Raw genomic sequence first — 26734 nt, 5'->3', positions numbered from 1 at the left:
TTGGAGTACCGAGAAAGATTAACCACTACATGAGGACATATGGACAGCTCATATTTATTCCGGGATACCGTAAAAATGCTCAAAAAAATTAATTTGCATCCAAACGGGGATTTAATGAGTTGCATCTACAGTTTCCCGATTATAAAAACAGATCTGTATCCTACAATTTCCCCATGGAGGACAAGTTTCCATTGTACAGTGTCTCAAAGAAGCGACAACATAACGGAGGATAAAAAGGATATGGTAATTCTCTGATGCAGTTACAAAACAGGTACGTCAGCTCTGGCACGAATCAGCCGCACGTTTGGTTTACCTCCTGCTGCTGTAGTAGTGCCTATCATGCCTGTCTCTGTCTCTTTCTCTTTCTCTGGAGTGACGCGAGGACATCTCCGAGCTTGGGCTGTTCTGGCCTGAGTACTGCCTGCTTGAATATCCGTGAGGGGTCCGGGCACTATCATCAGCTGGCAAATTTTCATAACCAGAGGAACTTCTCCATCCTCTGTCTGAATGAGGCCTTCCAAGACCTGGGGTAGCTGGACCATAGTCGTAGGAATGGTACCTTGATGAGTGATGCTCAATGCCAGGAGGACCTCTATCGCGCTGCTCCCTCGAATCTGATGAATGGTGGCGGCCTGAGGATTGAGGCGGAGCGCTGCCCCAGAGCCAAGGGTCACCATTCTCTGGAACGGGCGCATTTATTCCAGGGAATTCAACCGTCATCCTTTTGCGAGGAGGAGATGGTTCACCATGCTCTGGAAGCTCTCCCTCCTCGTGATCTGCTTTGACCTCCCCATCTCCAAATATGGTGATACCAGAAGGTGTATCTTCATCATCGACCTCATCTAACAATCACAATCAGAGAGCAACAAGACTCAGAAACTAAGTGGCATGCCATGTTCAATTACTAAAGGCATATCTTGCTGCCCATTCGTAAAGTATACTTTGTTTCGACTGTTACAGGAACGTAATTAACACCAAGCAAATTATCCGATACTACATAATTACCGAGTTCAATTTTCTCATTTTATTTCAGTGAATCCATATGGCAAAGTAAATCACAAAGATAAAAGAAAAAAGGTCTTATCTCATGAAAGGAGTGGAAACTAAGGGTTCTGCTTACCTAGGTAGCCTGGAGGATAACCCAATTCGCGCATTCTGTGCAACCAAGGAGGTGGATCATTTTCCTGCATGAATTGTGATGCTCTCAGAAAAAACAAATGGAAGTTGTTGGTTTCTGAATGACAGAATTGTTGCGTACTGTTATTGGTTTCTAAACGACAAAGTAACATTTGGTTTAGTTCTCTAGCAACAAAACTGTGTTGCAGAAACTAATTGAAACCTCCATTATTCTGACTATTTGCTATGAACTTCCGGTACTACATGCAAAAGCCAATAGGAAAATGGACAAACAAAAATGCAAATTGCATTTCTTTCTATTTTTGGCTGGGAACATAAAAAGCAATTGACTATATTGGATTTTTTTTCATTCTGGCAGATTGCTGAAAACAAGAGGATATGAAACTTCATTTCAAGAATTAGCACGCGATTTCAGTAATGATGGTTGATTATTTCGAAAGGCAGGTAATGTACTCATGACAAAGCCATTTAGCCCTAAATCAGGGCCACATAAACATAATGAATCGAACACTTTGATTGATAATGTTGCTATTTGTTTATATATGCTACGAATATTCAAAAGAATAGAATGTGCATCAGTAGCTGTTAATGCTATGATGGCTGATGCATTGACTATTGAGTCTAGCGAATTATTGGTTTTCAACTCATGCATGCACATATTTAGAGTATCATTTCATCAAGATAACAGGTGGAAGCCATGAACATTGCTTTAAGCTTGTGAAAAAGGAAGACAGAACAGAAAACTAAACAAAAATAAGATGAATCAAGTTTTAACTACAAAAAGAATAATCCATTACCCTGAGTCCCAAGCATTCTCTAGTCTCAGATCCAAGGACTCCTGCTTTCAGATCATCAAATTTGCCTGGTGTTTTCTGGTAGTACCGATTTTGGCCACGATTAACATTAGATAGGTTCCTTTTCAAGTTATGCTGCTTGCGGGCATTGCTAATTGCAGCATGGTCACGAGGTTTTGGGCATTCCTTCAGAGCATGACTATACGATCCACAGTTGAAACAGCGAGAATCATCCTTATCTTTCTTGCTGTTAGAGAAACAAGATAAATCATCAACTATTAGAAAGATCGTGACAACATAAGAAACACCAAATTGTTGTAAATACGAGAAAGATAATCACAACCCAAGAAACTGCAAACAGAGGTCTCCATTCTGAAAGCAACTGTACTAAGATTGAAAAACAGAAGGCATCACAAGTAGTATAGGAAACTATAGCCCAAAAGAAAGTAGAAGGTTACAAAAAGACAAGGTTTACCAGAAGAGTAGATCTTAATTCTAAAGTCATTTCCAGGCAGCGGAATCTAACTATTGACTTTTACTTTAATTATTGGAATAGGCACTGAAGGAAAGACTAATTAATTTAAAAAAAATTATACCAGCTCGAATCATCTACCCATACTTCAGAATATAAGTGATATAAGAACAATGGCACTGATAGAAAAGAATCAAGATGCACAAAGTAAAAATTTGTTCATAGCAGCCAAGATTATTTGAAGATTATATTTGATGATCAAGATATGCAACACAAATAAATAAAATTGCTGACCTTACATCAATAAATTACAATTTCTTTGGTGTCACAGGGATACTACAGAAACCAGTTGTAAAAAAATATTGAGAAAAACTTTGGTAGCACATCAACACGTGGTTGGTTGGGATGGAATCTTATTGACACATAAGTTCAAATAGTTGGTGAACAGTCCGACATTACACATGCTTCTAAGATCATGAAACAGTTGTGGACTAGTTAATTTCCTATTGTGACAGCCCATATCTGAAATGGGGGGGGGGGGGGGGGGGGGGGGGGGGGGGGACAGGGGAGACAAGGCAATGACCAAGTTCAACTATATGCATAGTATAAATACAAACTAGTACCTTTCAGTGTTTGATAAATCACCCAGAGGAGTTGAGCCCAATGTAAATTCTCGATCATATAGTGGCACCACATCATCATCCATAGCTACACTCCCTTGTGCTTGGTTATCCACCCAAAATGACTTCTCGGTAAGCAAAAGAAAAATGAAACAGAAGGTAGAATTATTAGATTTGTATCACAAATAGCATGGCATGAAATATCTTCAACGTATGGAATCCAGTACTCCGTTCCAAATTATAAGGCGTACAAATTTAAGTTTATAGCAATATCGATTTGGTATTAGTAGACGATATATTTTGCTACGATTTTTTGTCAAACTTCAGAAAGTTTGACAGTCAATAAAACTTATACGCCTTATATTTTGGAACATGGAAGTATCCAATATTATGTCAAATGATCTAAACCGACATGCAATGTGCATAACAAAGGAGGGTTTCAAAGACAAAAGGATATAAAAATTGTATAGCAGCACAATGGACTGACTTTGTATTCCACAGATCACCTATTGGGAACAGGAAGTGTTAAGGGTCTTGGATGACCATAGATTGTTACCATGCAAGGTTGAGGCATAAGGTCCCAGACACAGTTGCCTGGGTGCTGTGGTGGAACCTTGGCCAGAAAGGCATTGAGAAGCAAAAGGAAGAACTCCGAAGTGAGTCTAGAAAAAGGTCTCCCCGCTATGAATAGGTGCTGGAACAAACAACCAAACCTCTAGGATATAGGAAGCAGCAACCAAATACAGCAACTAATCGACTTTGCACCAATTAATTTGAAGTCTGGACAGAATCCTATCTCAATCCATGGGATTGTTGGCACCATGCCCATCTGGAAATGAGAGGCAGCTCTTGTGCAGGATTGGACCCATGGCAAAATTGCTGCTATGTCTTGCCCACATAACAGGTACATTATAATTTGTAAGTAGCAAAATTACCATCTTTTAGATGAAATTCGACTAATTCCAGCATGCATTCCGTGTGCATCTCCTTAATGAATGGATTTAAATTTCAATCCAGTCTATGAATGCATATTAATAGCACTCCCGTGCTTCAGTTGGAGAATCTACAGCCTGAGCTGATGAAAGATAAGAAAATCCATACTTGTACATACCACAGCACAAGATCTCTCTGAACCAACATGTAGTGCTGGATAATAAATCTCTTCACCACCTTCCAAAACTTCTTCCGAAGAATCCTGTCATGTTCACAACCAGAATAAACAAAAAATGTAAAGAAAGAAGCATTTTACCTTCAGTGCATTTTTATAAGGGCTTTCAGATTTCTTAGTACTATTTTAGTCCATTGTAACCTATATTTCAGTCAAACTAGAGGGAACAAGAAAGGTATATATCAGAAGGGAGCCAAATTTAATTCTGACGTGGAAATAGCTCTCATTTGTAGCATTCGTGGAGTGCTGGTGCCATACAAATAAAAGTCATAAAACTGAAGCAGAACTACCATAGATGATAGATCAGCAGAAGCCATAGTTGCAAGTTAGAAGGAACAGTACCGTCAAAGTGTGTATTTTTCTAGCTTGCCACTCAGACCATTGTTGCATCAGTTCCATGAGCTTCCTTTTGCTTTCCCTGGAATATTTAGAAAATAAAAGGAGCAGCATTTAAAATAGACAGATAGTTTTAAGAAGTTTCAGAAGGATGATTAATAGAATTAATTTGATTAAATAGATATTATTGAGAATAAAAAAGAAGTCATGTTTAACCTTGTCAAGAAGTTGTATGTTACACGAACAGAAGGCTCAGTTGATTCCGTTCGGGCTCTTTTAACTCCTCTTGTGGCTAAACATGCTATCAAGGAACAACAACAACAACAACAACAACAACTAGAAATAACCTCATCAGTAATAACAATATATGTTTGTGGTCCTGTGGGGAAGAATACGGGTATGTTTGGTTTGTGCCAAAACTTGCCCTACCAAAATTTGCAAGCCATTGGCTAGCCAAAATAGGAATTTCTTGGCCCATGGAAGGCCAAAATTTTGGCAAGATTTGTGAAGGGATTTTAGATGTATTGGCAGGACTGCATAGGCAATCAAAATTTTGGCAACCAATCAAATAAAGACCAAATCATCATAGGCTGCCAAGATTTTGGTAGGGCAAATATGGGGACAAACCAAATATACCCTACTACTCCTCTCTTTCGATGTGAATAAAATTCAGAGGATTCATTGAAATGCTAAATAGATGGGATTCTGGATATCATTGACATGCTTGCATTGGAAGACATAAATTATGTCAGAGGATACGACTTTCATCAATAAGGATGCTGCTTGAAGCATGAATTAGGGCATTCTCAGGTCCATTGAAATTGTCTAGTTCAACTGAAACACGATGTGAAGTCTGAACAGCTGCTACACTGGTCTGGGACTGAACAGAAGCAGCTAATGGCTGATGTTTTGAAACAACTAAATCATCATCTGTGATGTCCATATCTTCAATTTGTCCTTCTTCAAGATCTATGATCTCATCAGCAGCCTTTTTACTACCCACAGTACTAGGTCCATCTTCTGGTTGATGTTCAGATGCCAGAGGCTCCCCTCCATTCACATTCAGGGTTTCAGACTGAAGGTTACCCTCCTGGAAATCTTTGTTGTCAGCTTTGCCCGCAACTTGCCCTTCTTCAAGATCTATAACCTCAATAGAAGCCTTGTTACTATCAATAGTACTATGCCCGTCTTCTGGTTGATGTTCAGATGCCCTAGGCTCCACTGCAGTCGCACAAAGTGCTTCAGTCTGAAGGTCACCCCGATGTTTATCTTTGGGATCAACCTCACAAGGTGCCCCAAGACTAATGAATTCCTCCGATGCCATCCTTCCGCGAAAGAATTTGCGCTACAGATTCAAACTCCACACCCAATCAGCAACAGCCACCATTCGCGCCTTGAATCAACATGCCTACAATCTGACAAAAAAAATTAACAAAAATCAAGACTCAGAGCTAAACCATTCCGTTACATACTTACAGATGCAAACCTAAAACGTGGAAAAATTATTCCATGGAACCGAAAAGAAATTTGACTAGGGCGGCATACATAGGGGAAGCAACGGGGGCGGTGAGGACGAGGGAGACAGGGAAGAGGCCCGCAGCGGCAGCGCCCCGAAGCAGGGGCTCAGGATCTGCGGCACCAGGAATTGGCAGGTAGAGAATGAATTGAATCAAGAGGAGCTGAGGGGTTCGAACTACATCCGCCGCCGAGCCGGATCGTGGGATTTGGGCAGAGTTCGGTGTTCAGACGATCTATAGGTTGGGGGGCTAGGGATTCTCTCTCTGTGTTGGACTGTTGGTGGGGATTGAATCGGGAACGGAAGGAGATGAATCGAAGAGACAAGAGCAGAGAACAAGAGACTAACTGAGGTTGCTGATAGGCGGCGTGGGGCGCAGCCTGTTTGGGAGGGCTTCACTTCACTTAAACTCCACTCCACCTCTAAACTCCACTCCACCTCAGTTCCACTTCACCTAAAAATGTGTTTGGCACACAAGGCAGCTCCAGACTACCCCTTCCCTTGTTTGCTGTCATTTTTATTGTTTCTTTTCACTATCGATCGATCATGTACGAGATTGCTTCGTCTGTTGGTGCTATGACCGAATTGATGAACCTGGCCGATGAATACAGCTGCTAGCTGATCGAATTTTGCATGTACGTACTTGTTTTTGTGTGCTTCCCGTGTTGTGTACATACATCAAACACACGACCTGTTTGCTCTAGAAAATGAACCCGCAGCAATTAATCATTTTGATAACCCAGCTTTGAACATGAATAATCATATCACAATACTTTAAAAAGCCATACGAGCAGCCCGCAAAATGTTTTAAACAGTCACATCAAAACAAGTGTTCTTACACTATAGGTTCACGACATAGCCCGATAACCATACTACAGAAATACCATTCTGTTGTCACATCAAATTGCATTGTGATATACGTACAAGACCAAACAAATTCATGCACACAACATACATGAGAGGATGAGAGAAACAGGTAAGAGGAAATAAAAGAACAACGCCTTCACCTTCTAATTCCAGGCGCAATTGATGGAGAAGAGGAATCAGAGGCCGGGAAGAAAGCCTTGTTCACAGGCGGCAATGTCCTGGAAAATTGGGGAATAGCAGAGGTTAGGGGTCCTAGAAGTGGGAACGGCGACTACGGTCTGGTGGAGGGGGACGGCGAAGTTCTTACCTCCGTGGCGGCGACGAATCCCCGTGGCGGCGGAATCACTTGGAGGGGCGGGGCGAGCGAGGGCGGCCGAAGGCGGGCGAGCGAGGGCGGGCTCGCGGGAGAACGAGGGCGGGATCACCGGAGAACGAGGTCGGGCTCGCCGGAGATGGATCCGACGGGAGCGCCGGAGATGCGCGCGGCGGCCGGGTCAGCTAGGGTTGGAATCGAGTCGGCATGGGGGAGCTCCTGTCGATGGATGCGAGGGAGACGAGGAGGTGTCGGGCCTGGGCTGAGGAGATAACGGTTCGGGAATCACTAATGGCACAGGCGGGTAAATTACTTCAAAGTTTAGACGAAGTGGACTAAGCGAAGCACCTCTTTTTTGACTGTAGCAAAATGAACTAGAGAGGTATACTGCATCACTTCCCTTGGGACGTGGAGTTTAGAGCGTTTGGGGCAACTTCACCTGATTCAGTGGCGAAGCTGTGAAGAGAAGCTGTACCAAACAGGTCCTTAGAGCATTTCCACTCGTCTCCCCCGTAAATAGTTCGGTCGTATGCCCATACAAGGGCGTCGGCGCACCCTCTTCGTTTGAGGTCCAGCCGCGACCTAACCGCACCCTCCAAACGTTCGCCCCCCAAATTTGGTTTGTCTCACCGATAGTGGTGGCCCACGCTGCTTTTCAAATTTAGCCGGCGCCGGCTAAAATTTTGGGCCACACCTACTATTTTTTGGATTTAGAGGAGTGGGCTGGGTGGGTTTTTTAGAGCCAGCGCCCCCATTTTGCGTTTGGGGGGCCTTTAGGGGAGGCGGCTGGAGATGCTCTTAGGGTGGGCAATGGGCACTCGGTAGAACAAACCGACATCGGTTCTTCGGTTTTATTTTTATAAATGTGGTTCGCTGAGAACGGTGACAGAGAAGGTTTCCGATGCTACCGACCCACAAGGTGCTCCCGCACGATGCTATCCTCCGGAGCAACTTAAAACGTCCAATCCGAATCTCATGCAAAAAACTAGAGCATTTGACAGTTTTGCACATATGTCCTTAAGTTTTTCGGTGACGGAGAAGGTTTCTGCCGCTACCGATCCATGAGCATGGGCTTCTTCCACACAGTGCCATGCTCCGGAGCAATTTAGAGCGTCTAATCTAAATCGAATGGACAGAACTTGAGCATTTGACAGTTTTGCACATAGGCCTTCAAGTTTTCTGTGAATCAACCCGCGCTACACTCCTCTCTCCAGTCTTTTTTTTATTTACACCCTTAGGTTCTTCAAAATCAATCATATATCTTCATTTAAAATATTAGTTGATTACTATATCATTATTTTTATTGTCATATCATTGAAATGATTGATGCTAACGAATTTTCAAACGACTTGTCAATGAAAGTTCAATATGTATTAATGAAATAATCGCACTGGATTTTCAATGGTGCATCAGTGAAATTTCAATGTGATTTTAATTGCACGGTTGGATTGCACGGTTGGATTTTCAACGGTGTATCCGTGAATTTTTAATGCGATTTCAATGAGATTTGTTTGAAGTTTGATCGATACGAAACAAAATCAAGAATTTCAACGATACATCTATGAACTCAACGAGATATCAATGAGAAATTTACAAACTTTCTCTGGAGCGAATGAGAATGTTATTTTATACAAACAACAACAAATTTACAACCAAATTCAATGGAATTTGTATGGATCCAAAAGCTAAAACAAATCTGCATGCCGCGGTCAAGGAAATTGCAATTGAGACGGCCCGAAAAGAGCAACGCCTTGCAGGAGGAGCGAGGCGGCTGGTCGGGGCTCAGGCAGAACCGCGGAAGGAGGCTGTCGCGCGGCCTCGATGGCGGAGCAGATGGCGGGCGCCGGCGGAGGAAGGGCGGGGGCGCATCGGGGCGGCGAATCTGGGTGTGTGGCGGCCGATACGGGCGCCGGATCCCACGAACGAAGGCAGCGCGCCGGCGGCAGCGCGCACGCCTTGCCGGACGCAACCTGGCCTTGTGCAGAACGACACGTGCGGCGGTGGTCGGCAACGGGGGTCGGCGGCGGGGGTCGCACGGTGGCCTCGGGGCATGGTTGTCGGTGACGGGGGTAGCGCGGGGGCAAGAGGCGGCGGCGACGGTGGCCTAGCAGGCTGGGCAGTCGGCCGCGGCGGGGTAGGAGGCGGCGGATCCAGGCGGCCGCGCATCGGATCCGGGCCGGAGCGGCAGCGAGGTGACGGGGATTCGACGATGTGTTTTTCATCATTACATAACTTCTTTCGGCAAAGATTGCCCACCCTACCTCCCCAGGTAGGTTGTTTGTAGTAACTTTTGAATCGGCTAGGAGATGAAGATTCAAGGAGAAGCCGGAGAGACGTGACTTCTGAGCTGGCTTACTTCATACAATACCGGTCTATTCGGTTCCTATGCTTAACCATGGTGAAAACCAAACTGACCAGAGTAAAATGCTCACCTTAAGGCGTGTCGGATGTATTTGATGTGTCATTAGAGGTGCAAACGAGTACCCTGAGCGTGCCCTCTAGCTCTATTTAGTTCAACCAAGTGAACTACAATTTTAAAATCACATCCCTTTTATTAAAACTAGTTCATATTTTTAATTAAGTAAGGTTAGAGGGTACCCAGGGGACATCTTTTTGCACCTCCATGTGTCATGTGAATGAGGGCATTTCCGGGACTAAGGAATTTTAGGAGTCAAGGCCAGGGGTGAAAGCTGTGCAAAGCATGGCGGATTGCAAATGATGCATCCAACCATGCGTGTGCCCGCTGCAAAAGGCATCCCGTGTTGCAAATGCCTACTGTTGCTGGCAAACTTTGAATCGTGGCAGCCAGCACAAGCCCACATGACTAGGGTGTGTTTGGTTGGTGACCAAAATCTATCATGCCAATTCTTATTGATGTTCAGAATTTTGGGTCTTGTTTGGATGGTAGACAATACCACGACATGTTGATACTCCCATTCCATGTTAGTTCATTTTTCTTTCAAACATTCGCAAAATCATGGGCAGTCAAAACCTTAGTCAAAAAATTGGCTAGCAAATTTTGGTAGGTTGGCTTGGCCTCAAACCAAACACCCCCTAAACACTGATTACTCTCTACTTTTCAGTCTACACGTACAACCATCATTGGTTGGTCCATCCCGCAAACGCACATGATCACAGAAGTATAAGAAAAAATAATGCATGGACACGGTATGCAGGAGGAACCGTCCTTTCCGTTAATTTCCAATCTCAACCGTACGTACAAAAGTGTATGGATCCTCTTTTTACACACTAACCAAAGGGTTGCATAAGGGCTCTACCAAACCTCGCCAGAGCCGAAGCCGCTCTCTTCCTACATGCTAAAGCCATACACATACCACTGTCGCCATCATCCCCGACCTTGGCCACCTCCTCGCCGACTTCCCCCATCATGGCACCAACCACCGTCGATCTGCCCAGAAAGCCACTGTCAGCCTACCTTCCTCCTGCACATGTCGCCGCACAAGCGCACACGCCGTTGCCATCGCCATGGCCAGGCTCGAGCTCCCCTATGCCCCGATCTTTGATCTCTCTCACTCTCTCTCTCTCTCTCCCTATTGCTCTCTAAGAAGGTGCAGGTATGGAGCTCATGACCCTATCCTAGGTATGAAATGGTTTGGTTATATAGAGCTGGTGTCTTCAACCCCCATTAAATGTTAATTAGTCATAATTGTATTGTAGCACTGGATTATGTTGGTTTGTGAACCTGATACTCTTTATATGCAGTTCCTCCACCATTGTTGGGGGTTATTAGGGGCAACCTTGACTGTGGGATCTAAGTTAATATTTCAAGAGGTGTAATGTGTGTCTAAATAGACTGAATTAAAAATCTAGAGAGAATTCCATATTTACCACTCAAATTTTGCCTATATGTCCAAATGTCACTCAAAATTTTCTTGTTCCAAATCTGTCACTCAACATGGGGTACAAATATGCCATTGCCGTTAGTTGACCGTTAAGTGAGAGATGAAAAGACAATTTTGCTCCTAGATAGTATGTTGATTTCCGTTACAACAAAGTACTCATCTTAGAGAACTTACAATTCCAGATTTTTGAAAATGTCAGCAACACACTATTTCCGAATAAATTTCAGCAAAAAATTGAAATGAATAATAATGGTTTTGGTATGGAAAATTGAAAATTTCAGCAACATTTCCCTTGATTTTACTTATATCACAAAATTCATAATGATATGCCTCAGTGTATTGATAAATTGTAATCTTTGTATGTCTTGGCATTGAAATGGAGAAAATTAAAGGAATAGCTAAGCAACGGCCGGACGCATAGCTGTCATATCTATAAGAGAATGAAGGAACAGTTAAGAAGATTAAAGGAATAGTTAAGCACTTCAGGTTGGTTGCTTCAACCTGTGGACACAGGGGTATTTTGATCAATATAAAAAAAACTAACTAGCAGTCAATTAAAGGTAGTAGCATAGTTGTACCGCAACGACGTGGTCTTCAATGGTGCGGTCCTTTCGGTGGCAAGGATCCTTCAATGCATTCAGGAGGAGATTGGACGCTCGCATGCAGGTCTCATTAGGGGGAGGGTGGCTACTGTGGTCCCCCGACGGTTGGTTGGATAGATAGCGAGTAGTTGTTTTATTTTTCCTTGCCACTTGTGACGTTGTTTGCCGATCTGGCGTTGTACTAGCCTTCTGGCTCCTCTTCTTTAAACGATGATGCACCCGCTGGTTGCATTTTTTAAACAAAAATTAACGGTAGTGGCATATTTGTACCCCGTGCCAAAATTTGAATGACAGATTTAGAACAAGAAAATTTTGAGTGGCATATAAGCAAAATTTGAGTGGCAAATATGAAGTTCTCTCAATAATCTAATCATGTTAATCAGTTGTGTATTGTTTATCAGAAATATAAAACAAACTATGCTCATCTCAATATGTGATGGACATCTAACGCGGTAGGTTCCGTTGGACCTAGATCCGGCAGAAGATTTCCTCTTAAAAAAACATCAGCTGTCCCCAACAGCCCTAGGCGTGAAGATTTCCGTCCCCAAAACCCCAGCTCTACCAAACGGGCCTAAAGTGTACCGCTAATCCACAAATAATTCGCACCGAACTGTTATGCAAACACCAAACAAATGCCAGTGCTAAGTCTATTCATAGCGTGTGGCCCTTTTGTGTGTCGCCACCTTGAGGCCTTGAGTAGCACGGCTGACCGTATGTTCATCTCTCGAGGAGATCCTTTGGAAGAGAAGAAATGAAGATTCTGTTCTCTGCCTTCGTTGCCTATGCAAAAACATATCCAGGAGTATATTCAATTCATAGATACCTGGATTACTTCCAACGTACACGCATCAACCTATAATTATAAATCTGCCAGAACGATCAAGAATGGCTCGTGTAAACTTATAATACCTCCTTGCGCCAGTCCATGCAGAGTGTGATAGTTACGAGCAGCAAGACCTGCACTACGGTGCCCAAGATGATCCCCATCCAAAGTCCCTGGACATTATTGTCAGTATTGATTATTAGCTGGTAATTAATCAAAAACAATTCAGAGAGGTAAAAGTTGTGAAAAAAGAATAGAGAAAACTAAGCACCATCCCGCCGAAACGCAGCACGAACGCTACTAGGTAGGCTGCCGGTACGCCGACGGCGTAGAAGGCGCCAAGGTTGATCCAGGCACAAATCTTCTGCCACCCACAGCCTCTAGCCACGCCTACATATATACATCAACGAATCCATTAGTTGAACTGCTCCATAAAGATTCATGGTGATTTGCATGGGCTCTATGATATGATGTACCAGAGAGAACACACTGGATTCCATCAAGGAAATTAGACACTGCAAGCACCAGCATCATTTTAGCTATGTATGTGACAACTTCCTCGTCAGCGCTGTAAGCATGGCCCCAGACGTAGCGCAAGCAGATGAGGATCACCCCCATGATCAGTCCTTCCGACAAGGCAAAGAAGACAACGACTTGCACAGCAAGGCGGGCAGCCTGTGGTCTTCCCGCGCCGAGCTCGTTTGAGACCCGGGTGCTGCACGTGCCATCAGATCATATGCAACAATAACCGCACGTGAGCATGAAGAATCAGTGAGATACCCAGCTTTATTCATTTGCGTTGCTCGGTAAGTACCTTATGGCGGCGCCGAGGCCAAAGGGGATCATGAACACGCAGTTAGATGTGTTGAGGCTGTCAATCGTCATCAGGAAAATGCAGGAGACATGCATATGTGATGTGAAGATCGATGGCAAGCAAACTAACAAACTAAGAATCGCGCGATGGGATTCTCTTACGTGATTGATAGGACCGATGTTTCCAGCCTGGGGTTGGGAAGAAACCCTGAAAGCAGCACCAGGAGCTCGAACGACCACCACTCTAAGCTGCAATTGAGTTCATTTGATGCCAACATCAACCGACAATCTCACGACATCCAAGAACTGCGCAAATTTTGATGGAAATTTTACTTCCTTACAAAAAGAAAACACGACTCCAAATTAATCTCACTCACCAGACCATCAGAGCAGACGGCACCGTGAGCTTGAAGAAGCTCAGCGGGTCATGGAAGGCTTCCATGGAAAACCCTGTCCATGTCTTCTTGCAAGAACTCGACACCCTCACATACACGGCCAATATGGCCACATTGATCCAGTACGAGATGGCGTTGCCGATCGCGGCGCCTTTGCTGCCTAGTCCGAGGGCGAAGACCAGCAGCCAGCAGACGGCGAGGTGGCAGAGCGCCGTTGCGGCGGCGCTCAGCATCACCGGGAGCACGATGTTCTGCGTCTGCAGGAAGCAGGCATGGCACTGTAGCAACCCGTAGGCGAAGAGCTCCGGGATCATCCACCGGGCATAGGTGCCGGCCTCCACGGCGATGTCCTTGTCCTGGCCCACCAGGAGCAGGATCTCGCCGGTGTAGTACCAGACGGCAGCCAGGGGAATGCTGACGAGGGTGAGTAGTAGCATCGCGCGTTGCTTGTACATGCCAAGGAGGTGGTATTGCCTGGCGCCAAACGCTTGACCGCATAAGGTGTCCAGAGCACTTGCCATGCCATGCTGATAAAAGGCAAAAGAATGTACTTTGTGCTTTTGAAATTCTGTTGAAAATTATGTCTAATGACATGGCATGCTAGCATGTTACAGCCTTACAGAGATGTCAAAAAGGTTCGAAGCTTGAGTGAGCTCTCTCGTCGCGGCATAATCATCTTTTTCTAAGGGAAACATGCCTCATTTCTGCGGCAGAGGCAGAGGTATCTGCTTTATTGACGGCCTCGTAAAATCTATTGTAAGGTGGTAGGTGGATGAAGAATCTATGTTGACAAAGGACGAAGAATCCAGATCCTGGATCGGCTTGAGACCGTTCCTAGGGACTGCAATTCAGTCGCTCACAACCTAGCTTCCAGTGCTAGAAAATCAACGTTCAGCTCACAACAAGAGCAGGTTCTAAACGTTTCCCACAGCGCCTCTGGCTGCCCTGTGTGCCATGTTCTTCAGTCTGTAAGCGTGTTGGGCATCACTCTTTAAAATGTATAGTACTGTGCTTCTAATGAATAACTAAATCTTTCTTCGCTTTCAAAAAAAAAGAAAGAAAACTGCTCCACACACCTTTCCATCCAATTCGTGAACATCGATGAACTCTCACGATGTGGACTAAAGGGCGCCACACGAATTGCCTCAGCCCTGCTGTGCTGGACGGCTGCGGCCGGAAGAAGTCACTTCGGGGGGAGGAGGCCAACACAACAGGAGGTGCTCCCTCAGTCCCTCGCCAGGGAGGCGGATGGGTGGCGGCGGCGAGGGATGCGGGGGAGGAGGAAGCGGGCGATGCGTGGGGTAGAGGAAGAGATAGGAGGCAGGCTAAAGGCCGAGTCGGCCATCGGAACGGGGCGGAAGCGGGAGCCTAGCTCAAGGCCGCAAGGGGAGAGCAGGCCCGGTCCGGCGTACAGGTAGAACGGCAGCAGGCGAGGAAGGGGATGGCAGGCCTGGAGACTGGAGGGCGGCGAGGGGAGTGCTCCTGGCTCTTTTTTCTTTTTTTTTTGAGGACAGCACTTGCTTTGTTCGAGGAGTAACCTGGACGGTATAGTAATCCCGTCCGGTGGCCGGCCAAACCACGCACACAAGGAGTGCTCCTGGCTCCTGCACAGGCTGGGGGAGACAGGAGACTGGGATCGGACGGGGACATGGGCCGGCCGTATTTTCTGGCCCAGTTAACCAGGGGCTACGGACCGGCCCGAGGCCCTGCCTATGCCGCGCCTCGGCTTCAACCTCAGCCCCTCGGCCGGCCCGGCCTGTTTATGTTTTTTTTTAGAACATTTTCAGCGGTAGCTCCTAAAACAGAGTCACTAAATCCTGTTTAGGGGCTTACCTCTAAAATTTTCAGTCTCTATTTTAACTTTATCTTCAGCAATACCTCCTAAACTTCAGCCCCTATTTGGTTTGGATTTACACTGACCAGTGGGTCCCATACGCCAGTGAGTAATTGCCTTTTCTTTTTCTTTCTCTTTTTTCTCCTCTCATCTTCTTCTTCCCCATGGAGCAGGCGGGCGAAGTGGGACACACGGCTGGGCAACAACGGTGCGGCGCGTTGGCCGAAAGCAGTGGCGACGCGGCGCGGTGGGCGGTGGGCGGTGAGGCGCGGGCGCAAGGGGGTGCAGCGCGGCGGGCGGGGAGGCAAGGTGGCGCCGCGCGGGGGGCGCCGCGCCGGGTCACGAGGTGGGGTAGGGCCGCGCGGGGCTACTGGCAGTGCGACACGGCGAGGCGCGCGGCTGCCGGAAGCGTGACGATGTTGGTGGCGGGGCGGCAGGGCAGGGGCGTTGCACGAGAGCGAGAAAGGAGGCGCGGCGGCGGACGGGCGGAGCGAGGAGGCGGACCGGCTGCGGGATGCGGTGAGGCGGCGAGGGGGTTGCGGGGAGGCGACGCCGGACGGCAGAGGCGGCAGCGCGGGAGCCGGTGGCGGCCGGCGGCGAGGTGCGGTGCGGCACTGGCAAGACAAAGGGAGAGGAGACAGGTGAGATGCTGACGTGGCCAAGCAAATGAGAGAATAGGGGCCTCCCTAGGGAACCCCTGGGAACGGGCGCTTGGGAGGTGTTTCTAGGGACTTCCCTAGAATAGGGGTTCTAGTAGGTTCCCTCCTGAAGAGCTTTTTTTTTTCAAGCTCCTAAAATGGGATATAGGCCCTGTTTAGGGGCCCTGCTGAAGATGCTCTTAGGATTAACATATTTGGACCATTAACCTTTCTCAAGTCTGGTCCAACCCATCATTTTTTATGTTTTAGCCCACCATTTCTTCAAGTTTTGGCTCACCCAACCTTTTTTTCCTTTTTCACTCAGCTGGCCCATGTGCCTAGACGGGCTTCGGTAGACCCGTGGGGCTTAACGGGCTTGGGCCAGTCTGAACGGGCTTCCTGCCATGCCTGGGCCTGAAGGACACGTTTTGGGGCAGCCAGGCCCGCCCCCTATATAACCGGGCTAGGCCTGTTTATCCGGGGCCGGCCCGGCCCGTTGGCCATCTATATTTGCCGGTCCCGTTAGCGCTAGGCAGATTAAACTGCCACTGATTGGTGGATGGTGAATCGGACGGCCAGAACCGTGAGAGAGCTTGGAGATGGTTCACTCTCCGCCCCCTGGCATAGTTCTTCTCTTGATCAAAGATGTAACCCTGATTATTAATGAATACAGAGGTTCTTGCCGTCAAAAGAAATTTGTATTGCTCGGTGTTGAATGGAGTAATTAGAATGGTATAATTATATTTTGTATGTCATATAGACAGGTCAGATGGGCATGGTAGTATGCATAGCTGAAACGGTGGCTCACTTTGTGACGAGATCTATTTGGGCTTCTGGCTAGGTGTCTGAGATCTACTCTGTCAATGTCTCGCGTTCATCCGGGCTTGCAGGCTGAGTTCTGCATGATGGCATCTCAGGATCGCTAGGCAATGTTGGTCCGCTCGGAAGACAAGATGGAAAGCAGAGGGAAGAAGACATCTGGAGGAGCTGACGCTCAAGCTTTTTAAAACTAGGTACCGTTTCAAAGAAGAAGACCTTCTCACGCAGGCTTAGAAATTTCCGAACCTCATGCTCCACCCATACACAGCGGCACCGCGGCACCACGTGAGATCAAAACCGGCCTTAGACATGTGCATTGGTATGGGACAGACAAGGGATTTTTTTTAACCCTCCGGCCTGAAATTCACTCCCAATGGGAGTCGAACCCAAAACCAAAGGAGTGCTACTAGAGCCCCTAGCCACGACGCTAGAAGTTCGTTCATGACGCTCAAGCTTTTTCATTGACTCTATTATGGAGATCATATTAGTTAGTACAAATCAATCTTATTAGTTTTATCTATTGAGTAATTTGGAAAGTTATAAAACTCATTAGTTAGATGCAAATCAATCTCACTAATTTGAAATCACTTTAATCATTGGAGAATTTTTTTTCTCACCAATAATTTATCATGTATTACTTCACATACTATGATTTAAGAAAAAGGAGGTCAGATCAAACATTTCCTTTCCTGTGGTTTTTTCTGTCAAACCACCATTTTCCCTATCCGTAGGAAATGGAATCCTATATTTCTCCTATGAAAATCCTTCAAAGCAAAAGGACCCTCTGGGATATTCATGGGTATTTAATTGTGACATTGGTGTATCTTCTGTTCTAAAAGTGCATTTTGACAATTCTCCCTCCGGAAATTCCTTAGCAACGTCACCTTGGCGAGCTAGTCAAACTTCTGTAACCTTTTTATATGGCTATGCTTTGTTAAAATACAAGTTTTACTATGATTGGCGATTTTAGTATCCGCCAAACTAGTTGATCCAACGGTGGAGAAATAAAAAGTATTGAAAAGTATTAAAACAAAAGTACCGGAAAGTACCAAATTTATCGATTTATCTTTTAACTAAAAAGATTTAGTTTTTTTTTTGAGAAAAAAAGATTTAGTGGAATATTTGATCGCGCAATAACTGTGTGCGGATGTTGCAACTGGGCCTCACCCCTCTTATTTCAACTGGGGCCTCACCCCTCTCTTTTGGCCCATCTCTGTAACGAGCGCCCAATTCCCAGTATCGTCTCCCTCTTGTGGCACTTTGCTCCCGTACTTTTCCACAGCCGCTGGTTCATCTCCCCTTCAATTGCCTAGTTCCCAACCTTTTCTCGTTAAATTGAAGTTTGGGATTTATTTCCCATCACCCACGAACCGATTTTTCCTATTTTTTCCATGTTTTATCACATTAATCGTTTCATTTTGTAACTGAAATCATTAAATTTTCCCAATTCTACGGAGGAAAAATCAGGTTGTCCTTCAATGCTATATCGGGTCCAACCTAATCGTGAGGGCGTTGATGTCGGGGGAACCCCCGCACGGCCATCGTACGCCGATACAGGTGCTGGTCTGTCACCGATATAGTAGCAGAACACCGCGACGGCGAACAGGAACTGCAGCCACCCCACCTGCACCCACCCCGCCCTCCACCTACACTCAGCAGTCTTTGTACACGCACGCCGTCGCCACTCTCTTTCCCCCTCCGCCCTCTCTCCCAGATCAAGTCGATGCATCGCGTTGTCTTTCTCGCCCCGGCCTTTCTCTCGCTCGCTCTCATATGCACGAAGTTTAAAGCACCGTACTGTAAGACAAGGCTGTGCACGTGCCCCACGTAGATTGTCCGACAATTAAGAGTACAGATCAATGGACATAATTAATTTAGGCGAGAGTACTGAAAGTACTGAGAAGTACTCGACAATCACCGTAAAAGCGCTCTTGTTAAAACCATTTTAAATATTCTCTCCGGATTACTTCCACGCCAGTTACATCCTATACGAGCATCTCCAAAGATGATGTAAAATAGGACACTGAAAATTTAAAATAGGGCATCATTTCTGTTGTTTTTTGTGCCCTAAAATAGGGGAGTCATACCAGATGAGGAGTCATACCAGATTATGTAAAATAGGACACTAGATAAAATCAAGATGATGTAATAAAATAGGGCACCTATGGCAAAATTTCAAATGACTGACAGGTCCACCAGTCAGCGACACAACTCTTCCTTTCTCTTCTTCCTCTGTCTTCTTCCTCCCCAAGTCCCAATGCGCCGCTCACTCCGCCCGCCCTCCGGCGTGGCGCCTCGGCTGTCCGCGCCCTGCCGCGTCGACCTGCACGATGCCGAACGCCGACTGCAGGTGGCAGCAGAGGCCGACCCGATTTGGTTGCAGGTGGCAGCGGAAGCCCGGGGAAGGGAGGAGAAGTCGGGAATGAAGCCGTATTGGTCCGGGAGCATGTACATAATATATATTTTTCTTTTGTTTTGAGTAACATCAACAACCCCAGATAGTTCAAGTCTCAGTTTTCAGGTAGAGGTTTAAATCAGTAGTAGCAAATACTATTCAGTAATAGCTAGGCTATTCTTTTCTATCTACTGGCACTGCCTGCCACGGCAGAATCGCTGCATCTTTATTCGATTCGTAACCATGGCCTGCCGCGTCGACCTGCGCGATGCTGAACGCCGACTGCAGGTGGCAGCAGAGGCCGACCCGATTTGGCTACTTGGAATTGAGGCAGCACGTGAGGAAGGGGTGACTTCGATAATGTCCTCGGTTACTGGACTTCTATTTAGGAAAGTTTCGACCGTATGTGTTGACGATCTCGTCAGCTAACAAGGATACAGGAGACACGATTTACCCAGGTTCGGGGCACTCGGAAGGTAATACCCCTATGTTTTGTTTGTCTCGATTGTATTGATGAGTCGATTACAAGGAAGCCGCGGGGGCTAGATGCACAGATTCGATCGACGAGTGCGTCTAGGCGGCTTCTATGCTAGATTGGGTGATCTTGGCTCCCCCCGCCAGTCTCTTTATATATGCAGGAGATCAGATTTCAGGTAGAGTCCAAGTCGATTACATCATTGAGTCATACTATGTTTAGACTTATTTGTCTTGAGCCGTAAGGACTCCTAGAGTCGTAGTATGCTTTTTGTGGGCTCAGCAGGACCATTATGGGTATACTCGAGTCAAGTCGTGATTAGTCGTTACCACGTCAGCACGCCAACCGATTCGGCTCGCCGGAGGAAGGGCCGATCTGGCTCGGCCTAGGGCCGGGGTTGCGGGGTGGGGCGAGTGGAGCCCGGTGCTCGCCGGAGTCAAGCACGACGGCGGCGGCGGGCGGCGCTAGGTGCGGTGGCGGCTACGACAGGGGAATCTAGCAGGGGGAGAAGGGAAAAGCGGCAGGGGCTCACCAGGAGGCTCATGTCGCGGTCGCAGCAGGCGTAGGACGTTCGGAGCGTCCTGTCAACGATGAAGCTTGCGGATCCGGCGAGGAGGTCGATGCGGGAAGGCTCGGGGCGGAGAAGCTCCATGGCGAGGGCAGCGGCATGCTCACGAAGTCGAGGCGGAGCGGGCGGCGACGGTCTTCGAGGTCGAGGAGGCCGTTGGGAGGCAGAGCTCCACGGGCGGCGCTTCCACCGGACTTGGAGAAGATTTGGGGGCAGAGCGGCTCTGGGTGCGAGGCGGTTCCAGGCGGTGGGGCTGTGGGTCCGTGGGGTCGGAGAATAGCAGGCGGAGGCGGGCGTGCCCGTCGGAGAAAATGACGGTGTGAGGCAGAGAGGCTTTGTCGGGGGAGGGAAGAGAAATGGAGGTTTTGTCGCGGGAGGAAATTTCCGCCTGGTCGGGTTCGCGCGCGGGGAGGAACAAGGATAGGGCACAGGGTGGGCAGCCCTATCCAGTGCCCCAAATATACATCACTTGGTTTCATTTTTTTGGCATGCCCTAGAATTATTTTGCACATGATAGGTATACATCATTCGTTGGAGTGTCATTTTCGGCCTTTCGGCCTCTCATGACCTACAAACGGTTTTTGGGCACAAGAGCTATTGATGCTCCAATAGATATGAAAGGACGTTAAATAAATAGACTTCAAGATTCAGGATGATCCCAGCGCTGACAGATTGAGGCACTCACGGCCAGAGAAGAAAAATTATTCCTGTGAGTGATGAAGGACAAGGCGATAGTGTTTCACTAGTATCGAGACGGTGGCTTTTACTATATACACTTCACAACCGTTCGGATATGGTAAATTCTAGTAGAGTAGCTTGTTGCGCGTCCTGATATAATTGTATCTTAGGAACAGATCTGATACGAATGCATCTGCATTTTCAATTCCGTCCAGGTCTCTGCACATGTATGTACTAGGAATTCGGTTCGTTAAAGCAGCTCATCACAACATGACCGTCCAGACGCAGCTCACAAAAACTTACTGACTTTTTGGCCACTAGCAAACTGTCGATATCTGAAGCGAACTGTCAGGCATCTGAGATTCCTTGGTCACGAGCGCATGGTAGCAAGAGGGAGATGAACGTGCATTGGATCCTTATTTTTCTCGTCTGCAGACACCCAGCTACAGTTGGTTGAGTGAGTATACTCGTGAGCTCACTAGAGACTAAACATTAGATTTGACGTCGCTTGGGTTCTGATAGATTATTGTTTCAGCCCAAGTGCCCAGCCATCTCGTGGCCATTCCAGTGACATCATCTTACATTTTTTTCCTATTCCTCCTGTTCATAAAAAAATGTTGTCCATTTTATATTAAGTTAATACACATTTTTTTCCTACTCTCTTCAATCCTCTATATCTAAGAGGGAGACACCCACTACCTGATTTTTCTGAACATGCATCCTAGCCACCTCAGCAGTCTTGCCACCTCAGCAAATTAAAGTGGTTTCTATTATTTACTCCCTCCGATCCTAAATTGTTGTCGAAATATTACAGTATTTAAACGTTTTTTAAGAATAGATGCATAAATATTTAAACAAATTTGAGTCAAGAAATTAGAATCACAGGAAGTATTTATTTTGGAAAATCAGTACGTATTCCTAAGCAATTGCTTATGCGGTTCTCCTACGGTTCTAGCATTTCATCTTCAGCTTGGCCGATTCTGTTGGAAATATGCCCTAGAGGCAATAATAAATTTGTTATTATCATATTTCATTGTTCTTGATAAATGTTTATTGCCCATGCTATAATTGTATTGATTGGAAACTCAAATACATGTGTGGATAAATAAACAAATACCGTGTCCCTAATACGCCTCTACTAGATTAGCTCGTTGATTAAAGATGGTTAAGGTTTCCTAACCATAGACATGCGTTGTCATTTAATAACGAGGTCATATCATTAGGAGAATGATGTGATGGACAGACCCAAACCTAAACATAGCTTTTGATCGTGTCACTTAAGTTTAAGTTGCTTATGTTTTATTATGTCAAGTATTATTTCTTTAGACCATGAGATCATGCCACTCCCTAGTACCGGAAGAATACTTTGTGGGCATCAACCGTCATCTCGTAACTGGGTGATCATAAAGGTGTTTTTCAGGTATCCCAGAAGGTGCTTGTTGGGTTGTATGGATCAAGACTGGGATTTGTCACTCCTTGTGACGGAGAGATATCTCTGGGCCCTCTCGGTAATATAACATCCTAATGAGCTTGCAAGCATGCGACTAATGTGTTTAGTTGCGGGGGTATTATATTACGGAACGAGTAAAGAGAACTTGCCGGTAACGAGATTAAACTAGGTATGGCGATACCGACGATCAAATCTCGGGCAAGTAATATATCGCGAGACAAAGAGAATTGGATACTGGATTAATTGAATCCTCGACATAGTGGTTCAACCGATGAGATCTTCGTGGAATATGTGGGAACTATTATGGACATTCAGGTCCCGCTATTGGTTATTGATATTTGATCATGTCCACATGTTCTCGAACCCGTAGGGTCACACACTTAACGTTTCATGTTGCTTGGGTTAGATGAGATAAATGATGATGATATCGAATTATGATTCGGAGTCTTGGATGGGATCCTAGACGCAACGAGGAGCTCCGGAATGTTCCGGAGATAAAGATTTATATATGGAAAGTTGTTTTCAGGGTTCTGGAAAGTTTGGAATATTTCCCGGTTTTGACCGGGAAACTTCTAGAAGGTTCCGGAGGGATCCGGAGGGTTCCACCTTGAGGCCCACCTATCCCTGGGCTAAATGGGCCTGTGAGGGAGCACCCTGGCCTTAATGGGCCGAGGGGCTAGCCCACAGGGTCCATGCGGCTAGGAGGAGAGTCCTGGCCGCGGGAGAGTCCTGGCCGCATGAGAGTCCTGGCCGCCGGAGAGTCCTGGCCACGGGATAGTCCTGGCCGGCCACGCCTCCTCTACCCCTATATAAATAGAAGGGGGGGCAAGGGAGAGAGACACCCCAAGCTTTCAGTTGGATCTCTCTTCCCTGAGCCCTTCTCTCCTCCTCTTCTCACGCGCACGGCGTAGCCCTGCCCGTGAGAATATTCACCATAGTCACCACGCCGTCGTGCTGCCGGGATCTCGTCTACCTCTCCCTCTCGCTTGCTGGATCGAGGAAGGAGGAGACAACGTGAAGCTGAACGTGTGGATACCAAGGAGGTGCTGTCCGTTCGGCACTGAGATTGATCTCATTGAAAGTTCCACTACACCAACAACGATCTCGTGATCGTAACGCTTAGCGGTCTACGAGGGTATGGTGTTCATGATCCCTCTCGTTACATACATCTAGTATATATATTCTTGGGTTTCTTCCGCACTTCTCGTAGGAAATTTTTTGTTTCCTATGCAACGAACCCATCACATTCCTCCCCTCGTCCTCCTTTCATCGCTGAAATAAAGCGACGCCATGGTTCTTTTATATATATATTCCTCCCCTCATCCTGCTTTCTCCCATTGCCTTTGTGGAGAGAGACTCGATTTTCACTTCCCGTGAATCCCTCTTGCAGCTTGCTACGACACAACGATGGAGGGTTGTAGCCGATGAATGGCTAGTATTGATTGTCGTGTGAAAATCGTACGCATGATGTGGTACGTGTAGCAGTGTCGCTTACGATTCAAGGCTACGAGATAGTAGGTTCCTCACCAACTGCTAGCAATTTTTGTGCTACAATGGGTCTCTTTTCTTGATTTCTCGGCCAGATCTAAAATTTATGTCAGTATCTTAGCCTAGGAGGAGCTCATTTTTATTTTGATTGTACATGATTTATTTTGGATCCAGATTTTTTTAATACTTAATATACTCATCCTTCCATTGCGTTGATTTTGTAATCTACAGGAATGAGCAACCATTTCCGGCAACTGCGAATCTGCCGACATGTTGCGCAGCGCCGCCCTCCGCAGAATGCTCCGAGCGATGGAGCTATTGTGGGCATGTCACAGCTGAGTTTTTAAACAAGCTCTGGAGATGAATAATTGAGGACATGGCTCAATTGGTAAATAGAGTTTCATATGGTTTGATGTATAGTGACGGTGGTATCATAGATAATTAAAACTTTTTATCCATTGACACGTAGGTTTAAGAATTTCTTGCTCAGATAATACAACTACATATACTCGCATGTGTGCATTCACCATATACCTTTATTTATAGCGGTCTCTTTCCAAATTGATTCAAGCCTCAAGCTCTGATGTATTTCTCCATGCGTATGAACATTGTACTACATCCATTCGGCAAGATTGTTTGTAACATCCATTGCTGACGTCGCCATAATATTCTGTATGTTAACCATTTGTTCATTGACTGCTCACTTTGGGCTTTAGAGCATCTAAAACAGTAGTCCCTAAAAATGTTGTTTAGCGGCTATCTCTAAAAATTTCCAGCCACTACTTTAACACAAACTTTGGCAGTGGCCCCTAAATTGTAGCCCCTAATTAGTTTGTCTTACACATGGACGAGTGGGACCCACATGTCAGTGGATCATTTTTCCTTTCTTTCTCCCCTCATCTTCTTCGTTGGTCTCTCCATGGGCACCACATGGACCCACGTGTCAGTAGCCAATTGCTAGAACCATAAAAATTTCTTTTCGATCAATTCATTATAAAGTATTTTATTGGCATGTTAAGTAAATATCTTTAGAGTATTACCGTTAAATAAACAATATCTTTCATGCGTGGAGTCATGTAGGAATGTACTCCCATTGCATTGCAACGATCGCGGAAATGGTATCAACTTCTTTGGACTAAAAATGACATCAACTTTGGTACGGTTGGCAACTACATCCTGATAACACCTCGAAATTGATGACATCATTGGGTTTTTAAATCTCACCACATGTGCCGCAGCAACACTTTTATAGATCGGAGGGAGTAGTATTTGGAAATTTTGTCAGTTGTGGCAGCAGTCTACAAGGCAACCAGTTCGACGCTTTAAATTAATGTTGTTTAGGTATTGATATATTTATATTTGGGAAAAATTGAGTCAAGTAATACGAGACGGAGAAAATACTAAATTTTCTTAAGTGACCAAAAGCAAACACAGAACATACTTCTCTCGTTGTCGAGGGTATAAACTAATACACGTGCTGGCTAATCAATTGCACCGTTTCTTCTAACTCTCTCTCTCTCTCTGCCTAACATCATTAAATTCATCTTCTTTTAATTGGATAACATGAATCCATCCGATAAACCAGAAGACAAGTTTGTGATTTAGGATATTTGAGATCCAAGGAAATCACCAAACGAGCTTTCATCTGGTGATAGTTCAAAAAAAAAAAAGCTTCCATCTGGTGGAATTTGTAATGAATGGTAAGTACTAAAGTAGGAGTCAGGGTTCGGTGCCTCTGTATGACTGAATCTAATTATACACATAACCACCGTATTATTAAGATCTGAAGCTTATAAATTTGATGTCTTCCTGTCACAAAAACAAAACAAAATATGATGTCTTCTTTGTGCATGTCTGTACCTAGACCGAAATTCAGTTTAGCGATGCAATCCGCACAGGCACAACTATCTAACATCGCATCCATCCATGATGTATAATTTAGAACAGCCAATTGATTGTGATTGTACATACATACCAGGAGGCTGAATCCGGTGACGGCGGCAAAAGAGGTGGCCATGGAGGCGCCTGCGAGGGGGAGCTCGCCCAGGTGGCCGACGAACATGACGGAAATCATCTGGATGAGGTTCTGCATCAGGCAGCCGGCGATGAGCGGCCCTGCCAGCCACAGTTGCCTTCTCACCTCGCCGTTCACTGCCAGGCTGACCTCCCCTCCGAGCTCCTTGCACTCCGGGATCGGGAGGAGGCTTTCCTCGATGCCTGGCTTCTCCATGTTGTTTCTCTTGTTTCTCCAAGAGAGTGTTTGTGAGAGAGAGTGAAAAGCTACGAACTCCCAGACTAGAAAATGTTAAGATAGTTATCTGGAGTTTTTGTGATTTGATTCGGGTATGGGAAAAGAGAGGGGGGGGGGGGGGGGGGGGATGAAGAATGGGTACCTTGCCCTTGGCTCGACGAGCTCGATGGGTGCGGCGAGGGCGGAAGCTTCCCATCGCCTCTGCGCAAAGCCCTAAATCGGTAGGGGTTTGTTGGTGGGGTTGGTGGCGAACGCAGACGAACCTCGTAGTGCGTGCCCCAGCCCCCTACCTTTTTATATAGCGCAGCGCGACGGGGGCCCGCCAACCATACTGGGTCGGGCGCCCCCGATCAGGACGCGTCAGATCTAGGGCCCGGTGGGCCCACACGGCTGGAGGTCATACTAACAGAAAACACCCA

At 46.1% G+C, this 26734-nt stretch overlaps 2 protein-coding genes across 6 annotated transcripts; both read right to left on the bottom strand.

The window, feature by feature from the left end:
* Positions 1-38: 38 nt before the first annotated feature.
* On the bottom strand, positions 39-6452 carry LOC100833249. 2 transcript variants are annotated; one of them, XM_010229412.3, is made up of 9 exons: positions 6073-6452; positions 5287-5942; positions 4744-4819; positions 4534-4609; positions 4135-4218; positions 3027-3148; positions 1935-2178; positions 1121-1184; positions 39-842 (listed from the first exon to the last, which is right to left on the bottom strand). In XM_010229412.3, the coding sequence occupies exons 2-9, from the start codon at positions 5849-5851 to the stop codon at positions 310-312; spliced, it is 1764 nt and encodes a 587-aa protein (XP_010227714.2). In that variant the 5' UTR covers positions 5852-5942; positions 6073-6452; the 3' UTR covers positions 39-309. The 2 variants fall into 2 exon arrangements, with proteins under 2 accessions (XP_010227714.2, XP_010227715.2); XM_010229413.3 differs by having other exon boundaries at positions 6392-6410.
* A 5575-nt stretch (positions 6453-12027) lies between these two features.
* On the bottom strand, positions 12028-26526 carry LOC100833557 (protein DETOXIFICATION 16). Of its 4 annotated transcripts, none has more exons than XM_024456899.1 (9): positions 26458-26526; positions 26040-26303; positions 13702-14246; positions 13487-13573; positions 13326-13382; positions 12988-13226; positions 12783-12901; positions 12598-12684; positions 12028-12468 (listed from the first exon to the last, which is right to left on the bottom strand). In XM_024456899.1, exons 1-9 carry the CDS (start codon positions 26509-26511, stop codon positions 12406-12408), a joined length of 1515 nt encoding a protein of 504 aa, XP_024312667.1. In that variant the 5' UTR covers positions 26512-26526; the 3' UTR covers positions 12028-12405. The 4 variants fall into 4 exon arrangements, with proteins under 4 accessions (XP_024312667.1, XP_010227712.1, XP_010227710.1 ...); XM_010229410.3 differs by lacking the exons at positions 26040-26303; positions 26458-26526 and adding exons at positions 14340-14685; positions 14796-15775; XM_010229408.3 differs by lacking the exons at positions 26040-26303; positions 26458-26526 and adding an exon at positions 20413-20896.
* Between the last annotated feature and the right edge of the window lie 208 nt (positions 26527-26734).

Source organism: Brachypodium distachyon, chromosome 1 (assembly GCF_000005505.3).
Source record: "Brachypodium distachyon strain Bd21 chromosome 1, Brachypodium_distachyon_v3.0, whole genome shotgun sequence".
Classification (NCBI taxonomy): domain Eukaryota; kingdom Viridiplantae; phylum Streptophyta; class Magnoliopsida; order Poales; family Poaceae; genus Brachypodium; species Brachypodium distachyon.
Note: the sequence above shows the minus strand (reverse complement) of the source record. Positions and strands in the feature narration are given on the sequence as shown.